We start from the raw sequence: 20,738 nt of genomic DNA, 5'->3' as shown, positions 1-20,738 counted from the left end.
TCCCAGATCATGTGCAGATGTGAAAAAATTAGGACTCCCCATTTGCTGCTCTTGCCAAAATGTTATGCTTGATGGCAACTATGTTTTTCATCCAGTCTTTTACCAAATTTCATGGTGATTTGGCTAAACACCGTTCTTTGTTTGTTCTTTCTTTTGTTTCAGACTGAATCAACAGCGCCTCTCCTGGTTATAAGCTTATTCTCATTCCTAGTAGTCATGAATGTTTGGCAACTAAACTACATCTCAAGAATTAAACACAGCCTTGTCTTTCCTCTAAGATTGGGGTATTGGCAAGAAAAAAAATGTAGAGCTTCTAATCAATAGTTTAAAATTGAAAGCACCAATTGTGTAGCCCAGTGGCTGCTGTGTGTTTCCACTGCGAGACATGAACTCACATGGAATCACAGAGGAGTTGCATGCTTGTTTCAATGCAAGCTTGCTGCAAAAAAAAGATGATTGACCGTTGCCAAGAAAAACAAAGAATGTCTTGAGAGCTAGAAACAATTACCCGTGTTGTTAACGTCTGGTCAGCGGCCGGCACTCAACAAATAGCTCGGCTAATGCACCTTGTCATGAGAGATGACGGGATTTGATAATAGCGTACACCATGGGGCACCTGGGTGTCGCTAACTGCCTCATTAGGGGTGGTCTGTGTGTGAGAATGCCCTTGGTCACCCCCACTTCTCCACCATCTGCTGTTTCCTCATGCACTTGGGAAATGTCTATTATAAAAGTCGGGCTACTCTTAATTGTCACATTCTGATCTCAACCTTTTAGGCTAGGGAATGTTCCTTGTTGATGTTAAAGCAGAAAATCAGTACATTAAAGATTATATAAGGTGGCATCACTCTGGTGTCCAGTTCTAAATCTGTCACAAATATCGTCAGGATTGTTTGCCCTCCCCTGCCCGTGTGCCGGCCATGCTGCCAAAGACAACAGAGACGCCATGCTGGAGCTGCCAGGAAGCACTCATGTTTATTTAACCCACATGGCACAGAGCTGGGTGGTTCTCTTCCCCTCACTCTTCATCTATTTTATTGACTCGCTGGCTGGATATACTGCATCCTTTCCTGCCAGACTGCTTGTCACTCTCCTGTTGTCATCTTTTACTTGATTTGGCAGTCCTTCTTTTAGAGGGGTGCATGTTTCACCAAAAAGGCTCATATTTTTTGCTAAACTTTATTTAATTTAATACAGTGAGAGAAAGGACTGCATAGAATTTTCAAACTAAGGGAATACTAGCCTAATGTCTAAAACAATAGGTAAGGACAAAATGTTAGGTTGATTATGATGGTTGGTGGTTGCATATGTGCTTTCCAAGCAGTAATCTGGGTTTGATTGTTAGGCAGTGCGGTTTTCAATTTGTGGGTGGCAGCGGATCAAACTTGGAAACTGGGCTGTGACAGTGGAGCAATCCAAAATATTGACTTTCCACAGAAGGGAAACCACTTAGTTTGTCCTGAAGCGCAGTCCCCTGCCGTTCCCTCTGCCACACTGGCCTGCACGCACACCGTATTGGAATCAACTATGTAGAAGCACGTTAATATACCATACATAATTATTTGCGGTACCGCATTACTGCAGTTTTCCTGACCATTTCAAGTTGTCTTGCTTATGTCTATTGTGAAAGGTGGTGGGAGGAACAATTGCATTGGTTACACAACATGCTTACTTTGGATGCCCTTGCATGTGAACGATATCTTGATAGAGTCTGACTTTTTCCCAGTGTGTATGCAGTCTTACTGTAGCGCTCTGACTGATTTCAAATCTTGTGTTCTGAGGCCATATTCACTGAAACTTCTACTTTGGTTCGAGTTAAACTGAGAAGTTTATGGCGTAAGTTCATAAAAACATGGATTTTAGCCTTTTGTCCACGTGTAAACTGTGTTTTACGGCACTCAAAACTGTGCTGATAGACAACTAAGGCTTGGTGGGTTGAAAAAAAAACACATCCACACAGTGTTGTATAGTCACAGCCACACAGGGCCGGATCACTGGTTGAAAATGGGGGGTATTACGCAACTCATTCTGGATCCAATTTCAAACAGCAGATGACAAAGCAGGACAAAGACAATAAAGATCCAACGCTTGTATCTAGCGGTTGACAAGCCATTGGACACTATATTCTTTGTGTGCATGTGCTTGAATGAATGACAACTCCTGTAATTACTTGTCCCATAATTAAGTGTGCGCCTCCTTGTGTCCATATTGATGCCAAGCGGAAGTGACATGATCGGTTCTAAAGTTTGAGATGTATGAACATGAATGCTATATTGCAGCTGTTAATTCCTGTTGGCTTTCTTCATGCGGTTATGGAAAGGCTAAATGTGTTACTCGAGATGTAGGGGGATGGCAGGCTAAAGGGGTGGGCACTTCTTGAGGTTCATTAAGCACCTCATTGATTGTCTGGGTAATTAGTAGCTAGATGGTTGTGATGAAATGAAATGATCTGGAACTGAGGTTTGATAAAGTCACAAGGTGTGTAATTAAATTCAATAGACACACACTGTAACGGGGATATATCACTTCCTCGCTGAGGTGGAAAACATGCTCTTATGGAGGATGGCCGGTAAAGGGGTCAATAGAGAGCTAATTACAAGATAATTATTGAGAACTAATACATGTATTATTTGGAGACATTTGTTGCTATAAGTTTGCCAAATGACAACATTATAGTTGAGTCGAAGGGCCTGTGACTGATGACAAAGAACATATTTTGTCATTACTGCAAATGATTACTAATGGTTAAAAAGGGAAGTGTAAAAATTGGAGAAATGTAAATTCCTATGGTCAATAAATTGATTCAATCTGATTCAAATCCTGTTGTACTGTTATACTAGGGGGTGTAAATCTCTTTGTGATAGACGATTTGATTCAAATCTAGATACGGTACGATTCAAAAACTATATATTTTAAAAACAGAACGATTCGCTACGATTCAGCGCGGTGTACAAACGATAGGATTCGATTCGATTGGATTCTATGGTTACTGCTTGTTGCTGTAGACATTAATCTTACATTACAGTAAAGATGTCAATTATATAAAAGTGTCATTCTTACAGTAGTCTCAAATGTGTAAAAGAGCACATCATATTCCCAAGCATGCTATTAGGCACTGGCAAAAATAAAGTCAACAGAAAAGTGGCCAACATGTCAAATGTATATACACTAAGTCCCCAACCAACGAACACACGGTTCCAGACGACCGTTCTTAAGTCGAATTGTTCTTAAGTCGGGGAAAAGGTAATATTACCAATGATATACTGTAGGTACTGCATGTACGCGTATACATATACAGTATATGTGTATGTATGTAAGTATGAGTTTGGATGCAGGAGTAATATTAAACGAGGATAATTAATGAAAAAATAATAATAAAAATGATATAATAATAATACGTAATGATAAATGTTATTTACCTTTGAAGAGGAGTGGTCGAGCATACGTCGTTGGTGGAGTTGGAGGAGGAGATATTGAAAAAAAAGGACAAATCGTCGTCGTCGTTAGACTCTTCTAAAAGAGGTAGTGTTCTGTGGGTGGTGTAGAATTAAGCAGGCCTATTAACTCTTCATAAACTGTAATCGCTCTGTCAGGGTTGTATCATAAAACTACAATTTAGCTTTCCATTTAGCTTTCTTTCCCCAGCGTCTGTTGGTCCCATTAGCAGTGTCACAGTGCCCTCTACTGGTCAAGCATGTAGCAGTATAAATATGGAGTTACAGTACAGTACTACAAGGCAAAATAGATGAAAAAATAGACCAGTCGGCTTGTGTTCGTATCTCCGAAAGTTGGCATTTCGGATGTTTGTAAGTTGGGGACTTAGTGTATTGTGTAGACACACTTGCTGAATGAACATCTGCTTGTTTGACGGGAACAATATTTTACATTCTATATTGTATTTATTATAACAGGTACAGTATATTTACTCCAGCATATTGATTCTTGTCCAAAAACAGCTATACAAGTAAAAACATCTAGTTTGAAGTCTAGCTTGAAATGATCTCATACCAAAGTAGTACTATGTCTTTGGCAACCCATTAGAAATCCTTTAGCGCTAAGCTGTGTCAAACGTTGCATTGTACACATTAAAACTGTTATCAATCTACAGTAAGGAATTTTCTCAAATTGTGGCCTCCACTGTGATAGACGCCGTGCTTCAGTTAATCGCCAGGTGTGTTGTGCAATGGAAACAAATGTCTTTGCAAACACATCACGGGTGGTAACTGACTACCAAGCAAAGTTAGAAAAAAATGTGAACAATCAATCAGATTACTTCACTGTGGTGTCTTATAAGATTGTTTTCGTTATGCAGAGATGACGTATTGTCAAGTGATTAATGCGCCGATTGCCTTTGTGCATGGTTTTGGATTGTCGTGTGCGTCCATATTCATGTTCTGAGTCCAAACACCGGTTTCATTTTACATTCATTGAAAAGTTTAGACACACTTACTCATGCTATTAAATGAGGGGAAAGCGTCAAAACCATTGACTGGTACTGCAGAGCTGCCAACATTTTGTGTTTGCTAGCCTCCAAACTCCCCTCCGCCGCTGATTGTACATCTAATATATCACTATATTGATGACCAGAGGCAACCAAGTCAGGTGTGGCTTCTTTTTCTTGCTTCTCATTGGAGGACAGACATTTTTTTAAAACTCCACTGTGGATTTTGTTTTGTTTTTTTTCACATTTGAGTGGTCATGTTTGTTCGTTCTTGCCTTAGAGGTCTCATTTCCGACTGTCTGTAAGGCTGTAAATGTTTCCTGACTGGTGATTGGATGAGTGAGAAGAAGGCAAGGAAAATGTAGCAGGTGTGTGAGTGCGGTGAGCGAGACGGCTGTGAATGTTATTTTGGTGTGGTTCCAGGCAAACAGTAAGCTGTACGTTTCAATGAAGAGATTGTTGATCGGTTGCTGATCGTCATCAATTCAACGTCTGTGCAAAAGCTACAGTATTTTATATCCACACAAACGCACTACAACTTGAGTCGGAGTGTTGGGAATTTTCTGATATTTCTGGGAGTCGTGCACAGAATTTGGAACAGCTGGTAGCTCTGGTACTGTATAATATATATATATTTTTAAAAACTGTAACAAGTTACAAAAAAATCAATATTTTTATTCTAAATATACAAATAAATCTCCCCTCACAAATAAACACCTTATCAATAGATGCGTTGTATGCGACTGAGTATAACTAAGGGTAACTGACAAAATTCATAGCAATCAATCATCATTAATTAATTGATCATTCAGAGCATTATAAAAAACAGTCACCTCATATTCACTCCAAACAGTGCTTATTTCTCATCTTGTGAGCCAATGACCATTCCCATGGCTGCCAACCCATACATCTCACTTGTCCCTTAGTGTGAACTAACATCCGTGTGCTAGAGGCCTCTTTAAGTCCCATACAGGACGTGGACCATTTTTAACTGGACATAAAGGAGGAGCTGACAGGGTCATCAGCCACTGCTCGAACTTTTGCCAAGTATCATTTAGGCAGATAATTAAATGAGTTATTTTGTGAAAAGAAGACAGAGGAGGGCGCTGAATGTGTAAAGAGGTATGGTGAAGTGACTGATAGCGGAGTGTAGCAGTTTTGTCGGGGTGACCTTTGTTTTGAGTAAACAGGTTTAAAGATGACACAAAAGGGAGGAGGCAGTGACAGGCAACAGCTGAGGTATGGTGGTTGAGAAGAGGGGACATGCTTGCGAGGCTCCATGGTGAAACAACTCAGTGGTCACAACACAAATGTGTGTACATATCCTGCCTTGGCCTTGGAATAGACTGCACACACACACACACACATGCACACACTCACACACACACACTTATGATTGCTCCTCCCTAGCTTCACCCTATGCATTGGTCTCTCTCCAGAGGGAAAACACACCACAAGACCACTCCACACGCCATGGAGAAAGACAGCTCTTGGAGTCTAAATGAAGATGGGACGACTCCACACTGCATGTCTGGCAGTAATTATAGCAGCAAAGACAGGAGGATTAAAACCCCATCCTATCCAGGAGTCCCATTTTTAGGATTGATGCTCTTGGCCATTATCCCCTTTGGAGCGAGCATCAAACAAAGTGTCCCTCGGGTCATACTCAGCCAGAGAGGTAAGGAGTGATATACTGTTGATTTATCTGTAAATGTGGAATGCTTTTAGATGTTAATCTTATGTCATCGCACACTTGAAACTTTACATGAAATAATGTAGGTTGCCTCAATATATTATTAGCCTTACCCTATTATTAAAATATACTGTTTGGTCTTCCCTGTTTGTCGTGTATCTTAAAGGCAAAGAAAAAATTATGACATAGAAACAGATCGTACTCTGTTCTCTTAGGATTCACTACTTTGGACAACTCTATAAGTAACAGGGATACAACAGGAATTAATGCATGACTTTTCTAAGGCCGAAAAGGCACAGGTATGTTTCCACTCTGTAAAAGTCACCATCCCATAAGGACTAACATTACCTAAAAAGCTACTTTTTTCTGACTGTGGCATCTGGTACACCTTCAGGGGACAAGCAGATGTCAGTCAGATGTGTCCATACAATTTGAGCAGGATTGGTTGAAAAACATGGCCGCCATCAAGCCAAATGTCTTTGCAGGGACATGGACGGGACTTTATTGCCCATAAGCCATTGACCATTTGTCTCATGATTATAAAACGTTGACGATATCTGTATTACTTATGTAGTACGGAGGATGACTTCCAAAGCATTTTGACCCCAACCCATAGGGGGTGCCACAAATGTAATTTACAATCATCAGAAAAAATTACAACACGGGGTGCCCCAAGTAGAAATGCTTTATATTTGCTTTCTTACCGATATCCGATATATCGCTCTTGTCCAGCACTTCATTATCAATACCAGCATCAACAAATACTGATATTGACAGCAGCTCTTTCCTCAAACTAGTGTCAGGTCACATCGCATGTAATGAAGAACAGCACACATTTTTTTTTTTACTGTGATGCCACTGAATGCATATCACAAATAAACAATGGTTTTGCAAAATAAGACAAATCCTGCAGTATGCAATGGAAGTTATACAAAAAGTGCCATATTTATTTTAAACATTTTGTCTCAATTAACGTAACGTGCAAATTATGAAACTTGGGACTAATACAATCAGTGAAATTATAAACTGGGGTCATTAAGCACGTCTGCCATCGTTTATTATTTTGCTGCATGCATGCTTTCTGGTCTAGGTCTAGTGGTTAGCATGTTGGCCAACACAGCAACAGTCTGAAGATCGGGAAGACCTGGGTTTGATTCTCCCCTGGGCTTTTCTGTGTGGAGTTTGGAGTTCCAAAAACATGCATGTTAGGTTAATTGGCGACTCCAAATTGTCCATAAGTATGAATGTGAGTGTGAATGGTTGTTTGTCTATATGTGCCCTGCGATTGGCTGGAGACCAGTCCAGGGTGTACCCTGCCTGTCGCCCGAAGTCAGCTGGGATAGGCTCCAGCATGCCCCGCGACCCTAATGAGGAGAAGCGGCATAGAAATTGGATGGATGTTTTCTGCATGTGACTCAAAGTGAATCTTCCTGAGAAAAAATGGCAGAAAAAAACAATATGAACCAATTTGTCAACCGATAGTATCGGACATCCCTAGTCCTAAGTATATTTTATGGAATAATGGTGCGAACACTGCCACTACAGCCCTTGCCTTGTAATATCTAAAGTTGAGTCAGTGGCTTCGGTGGTGTTTACTTTTCATTTGTCACCAGCAAGACCATATTATGAGTAAAATGGTGCTAATGTGGAGCAGTACTAGTATGTCACAAAGTTCAATTTCCTGTTGTTCAGTCTGAAGGGTGACTATTAGCGCTCTGTGCTCCGTGTTTTGCTGTCGTCACCATCTATTAGTCTTGAGCCACCAGGGCAAAGCTAAATGATGGCTTGACTTAATATCAGTTTCAACCTCGAGTGCAAATGTTACTTCAAAGTCTTTTTTTTATCACTCTATCGTCTGTCATCGACAGAAAACCACACAAATTGTAACTACAGTCCTGCTCATGAAACTCAATCCCCACTGCGACTTGAAAGTAAACTAAGAGCTGACCTAAAGCAAAGAGCTCTCGTATGGTGAAAAGGCATCCAAAAGCACTGTGTGGCTGCAAATAGTTCCATATTTATGTCCACCATAAATATAAAGTATGTAGCTATGGGAATAATGATTGTGCTCCATAATGTTTACTCAGCAGTTAAGGTAGTATTTAGAACCGCAATAGATCTTTCATGTTCCACTTTCCAAGCTGTGATGATTCAGTCAGAATCAGAACATACAGTACACACTGTATCTTGGCATGGGCTGTCAGTTCTTTTTTCCGTGAGGACAGCTGGTTCTTCGCTCCCAAGAGAATGGCCTCTGAGATCTTGAAGTGTGGACAGTAGAGAAAAAAATGTCCGTTTTTGGTCATCTCAGGCAAAGCTGAAAGGTTGCCAACCTAGTGGACACATCTTTGCCTCACACTCTGAGGGTGAAGTCAAAGCAGAATGGTCCCTCAATAATAAGAGCGTTATTTTAGCAAACCCAATATTTTCATGGTTAAATGCAGATGGTTAAACGCCACATCTGCCAGTCTTAACCCTCCGGTGCAGGTATATTTGACACTTTCGTCCTTTGATCCTGGGTGATATGGAGCCTATCTCTGCAGCTAACTTTGGGCAAGTGGCGACCGTGGACTGGTCAGGGTATACATATCGACAACCTTTCACACTCAAGCAAGCATGGGGTGAACATGCAAACTCCACACTGAGAGGTCTGTACTGTACTGGATTCCGTACTGGAATCCAGGATCACCTGACTCTGAGGCAGACATGATAGGAAGACTGTTTGGTTTTTCAGCACAGTCTGAGCAAGTTTGTTGACATCTTAGTCGGGTTATTGTGTCAATGCCAAAATTACTCAAGGGAAGCTAATCAAGAACTGCTGAGGCTCTCCTCTTTGGGGAAAGGTGTACAGCACCGTGCTAAGAAGCAGGCTGTTTCAACGGGGCTCATAGTGTTGCATGTTTACAGAACAGATTAGCAAGGGGCTAGCAGGGCCTAATCTCCCTTCTTTGCTGCAAGTGTGAGGTGTGTGTGGGGGGTGAAAGATATGAAGAAGTACGGGGGTGCTTGTGTGTGAGAGAGGGTTTATGCATAGGAGGAGGTTAAGACGGATTGTGTGGAGTGGAGGCGATGGAGAAGTTCAAATATTGAAGGTTGGTAACCTTTCCAATCCTTCACACCAAGAGGGTAATCACAGTGTCAATCCTTTTGGAGTGACTCCCTCAGGACTCCCCCCCCCAACATGGAGCAAGAGTTGATACAAGGCACGGTGCTGCACTGATGGCTTGAAAAGCAGCTGCTGACAGAGGAGAGATCAAGGACACATACTGCTTTGAGAATATATTCAGTCATCATCACTATGGTTACCTTGCCTGTGATGGAGGACTCTTCCATCTGTTTTTTATCATCATCTTGCCCTTGATCCACTTTTTTGGTAGAATTCTTGAACAGTAAAGCACTTAGGGATCTCAAATACAGGACTGTAAAGACTTTCTAAGGCAGGGGTAGCTGTGGTTGAGGGTCAGATCGCTTGGTGCATGCTCAGTGTCACTCACCCAACTATTTTGTTTGATGCAGTGGGGTGGTACATAAGGCTGGGCACATACTATATATTTTGGAAGTGTTGTTTTGAAATTCTGACTTAATTGCTTAATTGAAAGCTAACAAGTGAAGTGAAGTGAGCGATAACTTTAGCACCCCCCCCCCCCCCCCCCCCCACCACCACCACACACACACACACACACACTGTACATTTGGATTAGGGCTGCAACAATTATTTTTTGAACTGATTAATCTGAAATTTGTTTCGATTGATTGAGTAATCGGCCCTAGAGAGACGAAATCAATATAAACTAAATACAAACAGGTAGTGGTATCAATAATGAGGGAAAAATGTTGATCACTCGTAAAAAAGTCAAAGCTTGTGTGTGAATATCTTGTTTTGCCTGAAAGTTAATAATTCCTGTTTTCATGGATGACTAAGGAAGTTTAAAAATATTCACATTTGAGAAGCTGAACTTAGAGAATATTTACATTTTTAAATAAATTTTAAAAAACGTAATGAAATACCAGAATAGTTGTTGATTAAGTGGAAAATAGATTCATCAATTAATTGTTGCAGGTCTAATTTGGACTGTTGCTGTTGCACTTAAAGGTGCTATCCCTCCTGTGTTCCAAATGACACTTTCCCCCCCCCAAAAATATAAGAACGACACCATCGCCTAGCATAAGTTACCAATCGTGGTTTCCGAGAACAGATTGAGTGAGATTTGTCTTTTGACCTGAAAAGAGGGACTGGGACAGTCTCAGAGGACTGTCTAGGGCTGTCCTACCTAGTCAGACTAGTGTTTTTGCCACCTGCTCCTCATTGAGCACAAACTGATGAAGCCTGCTCAGATGAGAGGCAAAACGTCTTTTAATACAACCTGAACATTCCAGTTGCGATTGATTCAATGCCCTGAGAAGTTACTGACAATTACAAGTTAGTACGTACGAATGCTAGCACCCCCATTGCAATACCTAACCATGACAGACAGCACCTTTAAGTCCTATAGGTCCGTGCAAAGCTCACTCTAAAAACATCAACAAAGCAACATGCTTTGGCGAAACCACAAAGCAAGAGAAACACGGCACATCTAAACACGTCTAAACTAAATCTGTTGATGGGAAAAGGATTGGAGATGTGGGAAACCAGTCTTAAAGGTCCACTGTTATGCAAAATTAACTTCTTGATGATAGTTCTAACATTAATACAGTATGTGTCTGTTAAGTCTGTTTCAGACCACCAAACATGCTAAAAATCTATTATCTCCCTTACTCGTTTGCTCCAATTTTGAGAGAAGTGACACTCAAACGGTGTCTCTTGAAGTTCTGTGTGTCTTTTGGACATGATGACCTCCTGTATAAACCCACAATATAATCTAATCTAATTGTCACGTTTCCTTGTATCCCCATGTACACTTGATGATTTGCACAATGTACAGTACGCCAATTTTGACCCATTCCATTCATCTTCGGTGTCGCCTATCCTCACTAGGGTCACTGGTATGCTAGAGCCTATCCCAGCTGACTTCGGGCGAGAGGCGGGGTAATCTGAATTGGTCGCCAGTCAATCACACAAACACACATTCACATTCACATTCATACCTATGGACAAAATCAAAGTCGCCAATTAACATGCATGTTTTTGGAACATGGGAGGAAGAACATGCAAACAAAGATGCCCAACAGAGATTCAAACCCAGATCTTTCAGATCTCCTGACTGTGTGTCCAATATGCTAACTAGGCCACCGTGCGGCCCATTTTGACTTAATCTGTTTGCAATACAGGAGCCTAAAGGTGCCTCAAGGATGGCATGCAACAACAGGAAATTGCGTACTATCTGAGAAGCCATGCTCACAGTGGCCTCACCTAAGGTTTCTTCCCCGTATTTGATCGGGGAATATGCAAATTCAGGGATCTTTACTTTACTACTGTTAAAAACGATTGGAAACATACAGAAAATACATTTATAATACAGTTCAGTGGAGAAATATTAATATTTATTTTATGTTATTCGTCTTTGTATTTTTGTAACGCTTATTATGTAGCCATTGTCATTTCTCCCAAACACGACTGATAAGGGATGTAGTGTAAACTGTACCATCGTAAGACGAACTGGATTGTACTGCTAGATGGAAATGAAAGTATGTTCATTGGCTACATAGCTTTACTTCTTCACACTTTCATGGCTCATCAGCAAGATCTTGATGGGTAATGAATGATATCTGATACAAGATCCCTGAGATAGCATGGAGTTGTTTTAGCCTCTTATTGGTTTACGGTACAGTCCGCCTGAGTTGATGAATTTGCTTTTATCCGGTCAATCTGCACACTGGGAATGTAAATCCTTCCACTTGAGAGATGTCTTCATGGTCAATGAACGAGCTATGAAAATACCCTGATACAGATATCCACAAATACTGAGGTGGTAGACTGTGTCTTTGCTATTGTATCTTTTTTTCCATGCAGTTTCTCAGTGAAGGTGTTGAACCACAGAGGATTAGACTGTTTCACTTCAAGCCAAGACATGTTTTTCTTTAGACGAGGAAATCCACTGCTTGCTTTTGACAATTTTGGAATGAGAGAAAGAATCCAAGCGATATTCTGGTGAAATATTTGTAAACGGGGTGATTTTACAGCCTGATTTTTCATTTTTACAGGCAGATGTTGAATAATCACATAATAGTTTGTGTTTCTGTTGTTTGTCTGGAACAGAACTGCTGCAAGCCGGCAGTGTGTCTTTGTTTTTGGGCCCCTCCGATGGCCTCCTTTCACACTCCCTGCTGTTGGATGAGGAGAGAGGTCGTCTTCTGCTGGGAGCCAGGGATCACATCTACCTGCTTGACCCTGACAACCTGGCCAAAGGTCCCAGAAAGGTACACAATGTCGAGCAATGTTATGCATATGAATGACGAGAATGTTGTGGCCATGTTTGGAGGCTCTAAAGCAGCAAAGTTGGCCAACCTTGGTGAGCCACTGAAAACTGATTTTGCTAGCATTAAGTAGTCGTTTGGTGTACGGCCAGAAGAGATGAAAGCAGTTCCACCCGTGTGCCATACTTTGCCGACCCCTCCTCTAATGGCATATACAGGGGAACACGGATAACTAAAGCAATATTTAGTATGTGAAGTGATATTTGAAGTGTAGTCAATTTGCTGTGGTTGTCAGGGTGTTTATGCAAGCTCCAAAGTGTTTCAGCGATTTAAAGCGCTAAAAGAAGTTGCTCCATTGAGCTCAAGTCGAAACAAAATGATTCATGTCCATCTTTCCGACATGCTTGGGGTCGCTGTCTGAGTTTTAATAACATCTGCTCATGACGAGTGTGCATTATTAAAGACAGCCATTCAACATATCTTGACATTTAAACCGTGACGTGCAATTACGTTTAGATTGATTGATGCCTTCTCCCGTCCCATGTATATACAGTACACTGAAACTGGCTCAGGCCATGTATAGTTTTAGCAAAGGCCTCACCTTTCTGTCTGTTAAGGGTTATCGTATGTAAACACAAAACCGCATACATTCAATAAATAGCCATTTGACACAAAAACAGACATGCATTCTCCATATGCTTGAGTTCATCAGTGAATGTTAATGCAGCTGAGGTTGACCTGTGGTCGGGGTGGCCGTGTGTTTATTTGATGGCTATCTGGTTGTTTTAACTCTTCATCCTGCTCTCAGAATGCTGCCTCTCTGGTCACTGATACTGATTCAGGAGAGATTAGCACCACAAGGCTAATTTTCAGGGCTTTTGGGATTTTTGACTGTGAACATGATCTGGAAACACAACCTTCAGGGGTCTTCCTGGAAATTGACACTTACCTGGAAAAGAGACTAAAGCACATTGCAAGCATTCCACATTTTGCGAGGTTCTAAACTTGTTATCACAGTTTTTGCAGGCCGTCATGTGATGTAGTAAGACCAGGCCACTGATCTATGTTCATATTAAGTACTTTCACAAGCTTACAATGCTTTTTCTGTATGAATTACATTTTAACTCATGAGCTGTTTTAACATGGACGGTATGTTTGCATGCTCAAAAGTTTGGCGATAGCTCCCCTTGGTAGGCTCTTGGGGAGGCAACACGCTAAGCACATAAGCCTGTTATAACACATGTGTGAACATGGCGAGGCACACTGAAGGGGGAACCGTATGTTGTGCGTCCTTTGCTTTATGGTAATTGCATATGGAGGTGACAGTTATTAGGCCATATACTGACGACGGTAAAATAAATGCCAAATTCCACTAATGTTGTGCCACAACAGGAGGGAGAATGTCATCTTTTATGATGTCAAGAGTTATACTATGGTAATAAAACACGGTACAGGGGCTTAACATATTACTCTGTCTACAAATATTTCCTAAAACGCATTTTCTCTTATTAGATTCACTGGCCTGCACCTTCGGACCGAGTGGACGCCTGCAAACTGGCTGGCAAAAATTCTAATGTACGTAACCTCACTTATGCAAAATAAGGCTGTCTAAGTCTTACCTTTGTGTTGTATTTTCTTGTCCACCTCTTGCGCCAGCAGGAGTGTGCGAACTTTGTGAGGGTACTCCACAACTACAACATGACACATGTCTACGCCTGCGGGACAGGAGCCTTCCACCCCAGCTGTGCTTTCATTGAAATCAGCGGTTCCAGACAGGTAGAAATAATGAAGATGGAACATGTTGGTTTTGAATTTCAGGACATTCTAACTTTTTGTTTTGTCTTTCAGGATGGAGTTTTCCAGCTGCTGTCTGGTACAGTGGAGTCCGGCAGATTGAAATGTCCTTTTGATCCCTTGCAGTCATTCACCTCAGTCCTCACAGGTATGATGAGACATCCCATAATACAGTACTCTAGCGTAGAGTTCCTCAATTAATTCCTCAATTAATTCCCACATATTTTGTAGTCACCGACTGTCAAATGAAATAAAATAAATATATATTGTATTCCAATCCTTTTCAATGTTGATTTTACCAATATTTTTTAAAATTATTTATGTGGAATACAGTTTGTGTTTCCAAATAAATTGCATTTGAACAGGCTCAAGTTCAGACAAAATACACAAAATACACCAACATCTGTAAATGTGAATTATACAAGTAATAATAATAATAATAATAATAATAATAATAGATTGCATTTATATAACTTTTCTAGATACTCAAAGATTACTAGCACAAATGTACAAACATTAAAAATGCTAATTTATTATTATGAATGCATTCTCATACTTTCACCTCAGTAATGAGAAGAAAAGCTGTGTTGGCTAAAAAAATGTGCACTAATTTGTGTTCATCCAAATAAACAAATAATATGCCTCCGGGTCCTGGTCTTGACAGAACCATTTCCCAACCTGCAAATGTTCCTTTACAAGTCTCTAATCCACTCCTGTTTAACATTCTCCTTCAGTCTGTTTTTTGTTTGTCATAATCAATTGAGCTGCTCCTTCATTTGGTCCAGACCAGTACCTGTATGCGGGCACAGCTTCAGACTTCCTGGGCAAAGACACGACATTCACGCGCTCCCTGGGCCCGCCACCTGACCAGCACTACATACGTACGGACATCGCAGAGGAGTACTGGATCAATGGTACACAACACACACGGCCACACATATCCAAATCAACATGCTGCACTGAAAACTCTTTGCTGTTTCTCTCCCAAACTACCGAACGCCACACTGACATAAAGAGCCTCTCAGTGTGCCTGCAGGTTGGTTATTGGCATTCCAGCGCAGAAGAAACAGCCTGCTTATTCATTTAGCTCCACTTGCATTTTATTTGAATGTCATAGCAGAGCATGGGCCACACCTACTGAGGAATTTACAGTTTGCAACAAAGTTCACGCTGTTAGTCACAGAAAAACCACAGCGATCCCACAATAATTTAGTAGGGAAAAACAACTTGACTATTGTGAAAAGTGTTTAAATAACCTCTGAGTACCACCTATGTGTGTTAATAGAACCAATACCAGTACAGGGAACCTTGCCATCGGAGTATCCATATTTCAGTATCGATCCGTACATCACTGACAACAGCATCAGTGAACCTTCACAAGCTCCATCCACATTCAGAAACACCTGCAATGACATTATGGCAACTTCCACTCTCCTACACACTCCATTAAACGAACTGAAATAAAAAGCAATTCTTATTATGGCACGAGCGCTCCCATTCAACACCCACTTTGAGGCATAATCAAAGAAAAAAATGAATGTATTTTATTTTAATGATGTTTTTAGTGAAAAAAAAACTACTAGATTGCAATAAGAACGGGTATATTGCGTGTATTATTGCTTATACTGCTTATATATACTGCTTGACAGTTGTTGACTGCATCACTGATCACCATTATCTTAAAGTTAGCATCGTAACCTTTGTTGTTTGATAATTTGCCCAACCCTTTGAGACATGTTTTTTCAGTGGAATTTCTTGTTGGCAGGTTATTGACAGGTGTGAGTGACATGTAGAAAAGCTCTGACTCACTGGGGGAGAAGTTGCCACCTGTTTGTTTACATTTATATGTCTCTAGACCCTGAATATAAGACAGCCCCATCATTTTCAGACTTTTTCCAGGGAAAAAGCATTGTTTTATATGCGGGTCAATACAGTATGGAATACAGTAGAATCATTTCTTTTTTAGTTCAAGAGAACAAAATTAACAGAATAAGTATTACATTGAAATTTGGTCTGTTTAACTTAAAAGAGAATAAATTCAGTGTCCAGGTTGCAGGGGTCTCCAACTTTCATCACTATTGGAGCTGTCATCTATTTGTGTTTTATTTATGACTGGCAACAATTAAATTAGAATTAAAGTACACTACTTTATATACCAAGTATATCTCCGCTCAAACAGCGGTGTCGAATCTGTCTATACCGTAAAGCACCGTGTATAAACCACACCCGTGTATTAACCGCACCCCCATTTTCAGGCTCACGGTGGGGAAAAAAAATTTTTTTATTCATAAATGCTTGCCAACTCTTTCATCTCAAATCAACATGCGTAAAGGTACTAAGAAATTTCAAAAAGAAGAAGAAAGGAGAAATCTGCCGTCCATCAATTCATCTGCAATGGAATTCATGTAAGAAAAGTTTGCCGTCAACTTGCCGATGATGTCCGTTCTCTAACGCCGGATGACTGACTCGTCCACACCGTGCTGCCGTCCTGCTGCCCGGTTCCCAAAGTCTTCAGACGGAGAGTTTGAACGCTGCGGTGAAAGATCGTCGTGGCGTTTTGAGAGGGTACAGGCCCGGTCACACCGCCCAAACTTTGCTGTAGCGTCCCTTGAACGGTAGGAAGACAACGCTCGACAACGCTTGTCACAAAATGGGAAAAAAAAATAGAAAACACGGGCGTTGTCCTAGCGGTGCACCGCTGAAGCCGGCATTGCTTTAGCCTTGATTTAACAGTAGCGAATGTTGGTTTAGCGGTGACGCGAGCGGTGATAGAGCGGCGTCCTGCGCATGCGCATGCGGATCAGTTATCCATGTATTGTACATAACACAGCATTGCTTCAGTGTGAATTTGAATAAACTCTAACGTTGTATTGTATTTTACATTGGAAGCTTAGGTTAGCTTCAGTGTAAATAGACATCGTTTCACTGTGTGAAAATACAGACAACCGTCAGATAAGTTAGTTGCATACACAAGCATTTTCAGCAACTGTACAGCAGAGGGCGCTAAAGTCAAAGCAACTGTCTGACCCACAGACGGCTATTCTAAAATGGGCTTGTAGTCAATTTCTGCGTCTGGTCACAGACCTGTCATCGTGTATAAACCGCACCCCGATTTTTTGCTTCTTACCAGTGGAAAAAAGTGCGGTTTATGCACGGTGCTTTACGGTAGTTTCCTAACTCTAAAAGAAACACTCCCCATTCTTCACAGAGATTGGGTCATCAACGTGTGGATGCTTTGGCACTCGTTTCCGCGGTCTAGTTTGTTTCGATATACGATGTACGAAAGCCGAGACATATTTTTAGCAAAAATGTTTACCCAAAACCAAACCATGCGAAAACCTGGGCATACGAAAACCGACTTTCCACTGTAGCTGTAAAGATTTTGCAAAGCAAATGTATCATTTAACCAGGATTTTCGTTTTAAGTAACCTAAAAAACATGTCCATTTGGAACTTTCCAATGCTCGTTCCTCTCTTGAGACATGTCTCCCACACACTGCACAGACTTGCATCTTCTCTGTACATACACTTCCACTTTCAAGTGTCTTCCTACCATTGACGGCTCGTCATGCATCAGCATTTGTCACCCGAATCTAAATAAATGCACATGGCCTCCTCACTGAACTGTTTAAAGCGACAGCGCCTCTCTGTTTTGCTGACTAGTACTATTTATTGTATATACAGTCTGTGGTGGCTCATCATTTAGCGATTCTTTTCCCGAGTGCTAGTGGAACATCTTTTAAGCACTGCAGATCTAACAATAACCTTCTGTTGAGTGCATTCGCAGCCATACGTTAAGCTGTTCCAGTTGGGGACTCGCTCCTAAGGTTGTTGGCTCAGCCTTCAGGGTTGAACTAATGTTGATCTAATGTCACCACTGCACTTCAACATTTGGACCCCTGAAACTGTGAAACTAGCGGTTTGGCCATGTGTTTATATGTCAAGCGCGTGTTTAAAGCCCCTTGGCAACGTCCATCTCTGCATCAGCTCGCACCCAACATTGCCTGACACATGAGCGGTTACGAGCCTGGGTGTCCCAATTAAAAGATTATCTCGGTGGTACACTGCTACACAGACAGGCTGAAAATCATTGCAAAGTAAACACACCTCCTTCTAAAGTTACATAAATAGTCTGGTAATCATTGTATGTGCTTATGTAGCAAGCAGCATGACAAGATGATGTGCAGCCTCAGCTTATCTTGAAGCGATAGTAAATCAGACTTGTTTGTAGTAAAATAGTGTATAGTATATCATGGGCTAAGTGCTCACTGTGACAAATCTATCGTATCGACTTGACTATAAGTCAACCTTTTTTTCCCTAGGTAAGAATCAAGGAGATGCGTCATCTTATATTGAGGGTCTATAGATTTATACATGCAAACCAGAAGGCAAATGACAAGCTTTTCTTCCTGTCACTCACATACACAAGCGACCTGGAGAAATGCAGTCCACACACGGAGACCCTCTGGACAAATATGTCTCAAAGTTTGTTAGCAAACAATATTTCATATATATATATTTGTCTCCTAAACACGCTCTTCTTGTCTCTGTGTCTTTAGAGGCCAAGTTCATATCTGCACACCCCATTGCGGACACCTACAACCCGGATGATGACAAAATGTACTTTTTCTTTCGGGAAGTGTCGTGGGAAGGCAATGACAAGAGCATTCTGTCTCGTGTGGCTCGAGTTTGCAAGGTGAGTGAGATATTGCACAGATGAGAGGAGGGGGAGGAAGGACTGTGCTCGAGACAAGGAAACATAACTCCTGGTGTCGTCTGATAGGATAAGGATCTCTGTGCCATCCACTCAAGATATGTGCTTTATCTCTCAAACAGGCAGGCTTTCCTCATATGGTCTTGTTTTGTAGCTCTCAATGTGCTGCTGTCAGGGGCAGTAAATCATGTTTTTAACCATCTTTGCGGTCCGCTTGAACTGACAAAGCAATCACGGTGCAGATCCTTGGAATGTCACTGAGATCCAGGTAGTTTATTAAAGGATGGATGGGCATTAGTAAGGTGTCAGTCTGATGTGTCATATTGCATTGGACAGATCTAGGTGTCATATCCACTGTGTTATGTTGCTTTGTGTTGGACACAATTAGATCTCATCATATTACACAATTTGATAAATTCATGGACACATTCATTATTTATTACAAATGATCAATTTCACATTTTAATATATTTTTCCCATTATTTTTATTTATTGAAGTACAAAAAAGTTTTGGCGTGTAAGCATCGGCTGGGTTAAAAACAACTGTATATGCTGATTTTCTCCAGCAAAACTAGATTTATCTCTCCTCAAGGGTGTTAATGCCTTTTACCATAAACTGCGTTCAAGCTGACTCATGAAGAAAGTCAAGAAGTCATGACTTTTATTGACTTTTATTTAAAATATTCGGTGCACAGTTCCATCCATCCCAAATTGGAGGAATCCGCCTAGCAGTTAATTAGTCTAGTTGATAATCTATGGCTTCATTCTTAGAGAAAACCTTGCAGTGTATTTATGACTTGAGAAAAAGCTGCAAGGCGAACAGGAAGGCGCTTTCATCTGGATTATTTGCTCTTGTTTTTGTGTGTGTGTAAGTAACGGGGGCATTTCGGTAGAACCCTTTTTGAAGATTACTACTTTATTTCTAGTATGAGAAATCCTCATTGATGGTTGGTTGTGCAATGTAAGAAAATACTCCCTTTTAAGTTGTTAACTTATCTTTAACGAGGAAAGTAAAAATGTAGCAACAAGACAGTTAAAGGTAGAAAATACACTTCACACGCAGTGGATGTAGACTATACGTAGCGATAACTGTATAAAATCTAAACGTCCCAAGGAGCTCCATTAGTTGCAAGCCACGTAAAGTAATACATATGCTAATTTAGTTCAAAGTATGTTACCAACCAGCACCTGTTTTTTATTACGTCTAACAATATACTGCACTTCCTTTTTCCTGTGTCATCCACTGGATCTCCTTTCAGTGACTTGCGGATGTCATTAAATTAACAAGAATGTTTCCAGGTAGCTTTTGGGCCATTTCATTAGTGTGTAAATACGAGTCAGGCATCCTGTCCTCCTTTGGTCAGCTGTCTGTCTCTAGTTTTGTTGTAGTTATAAACTGGTGTGTTTCAGAATGACGTGGGTGGGCTGAGGAGTTTGACCAACAAATGGTCCACCTTCCTTAAGGCCAGACTTGTGTGCTCCATACCTGGGCCTGACGGAGTGGATACACACTTCGATGAGCTGCGTAAGTCTCTCCAATTGATATATGACATGATATTGTTTGAATACTCATAATTATAATCATACTTTCCCCTCCTGGACATTGTACAGATTTCACGATTCAGTCTCCGATAAGTGCACAAAAGCAGATAATTGCTAAATTTGTCTGGGTCAATCAACACTGGTATTTACAACTGTGGCTGTAGGAAACCTCATGATGTAGTTCATAAAGCACTACATTTC

At 40.9% G+C, this 20,738-nt stretch overlaps 1 protein-coding gene across 2 annotated transcripts in view; it reads left to right on the top strand.

The window, feature by feature from the left end:
* sema3d (sema domain, immunoglobulin domain (Ig), short basic domain, secreted, (semaphorin) 3D) overlaps window positions 1–20,738 on the top strand; it is a 39,681-nt gene that overhangs the window by 6,001 nt on the left and 12,942 nt on the right. For both annotated transcript variants that reach the window (XM_054777060.1, XM_054777062.1), the window contains exons 2-9: window positions 5,881–6,119; window positions 12,331–12,491; window positions 14,001–14,063; window positions 14,148–14,264; window positions 14,337–14,430; window positions 15,068–15,196; window positions 18,841–18,977; window positions 20,406–20,520. In XM_054777060.1, coding sequence (XP_054633035.1) covers window positions 5,881–6,119; window positions 12,331–12,491; window positions 14,001–14,063; window positions 14,148–14,264; window positions 14,337–14,430; window positions 15,068–15,196; window positions 18,841–18,977; window positions 20,406–20,520 — 1,055 coding nt within the window. The remainder of the gene's footprint in view (window positions 1–5,880; window positions 6,120–12,330; window positions 12,492–14,000; window positions 14,064–14,147; window positions 14,265–14,336; window positions 14,431–15,067; window positions 15,197–18,840; window positions 18,978–20,405; window positions 20,521–20,738) is intronic.

This window comes from Dunckerocampus dactyliophorus, chromosome 5 (assembly GCF_027744805.1).
Source record: "Dunckerocampus dactyliophorus isolate RoL2022-P2 chromosome 5, RoL_Ddac_1.1, whole genome shotgun sequence".
NCBI classification, from domain to species: domain Eukaryota; kingdom Metazoa; phylum Chordata; class Actinopteri; order Syngnathiformes; family Syngnathidae; genus Dunckerocampus; species Dunckerocampus dactyliophorus.
The sequence above is the reverse complement of the archived record's forward strand: the minus strand, read 5'-3'. Positions and strand labels throughout refer to the sequence as shown.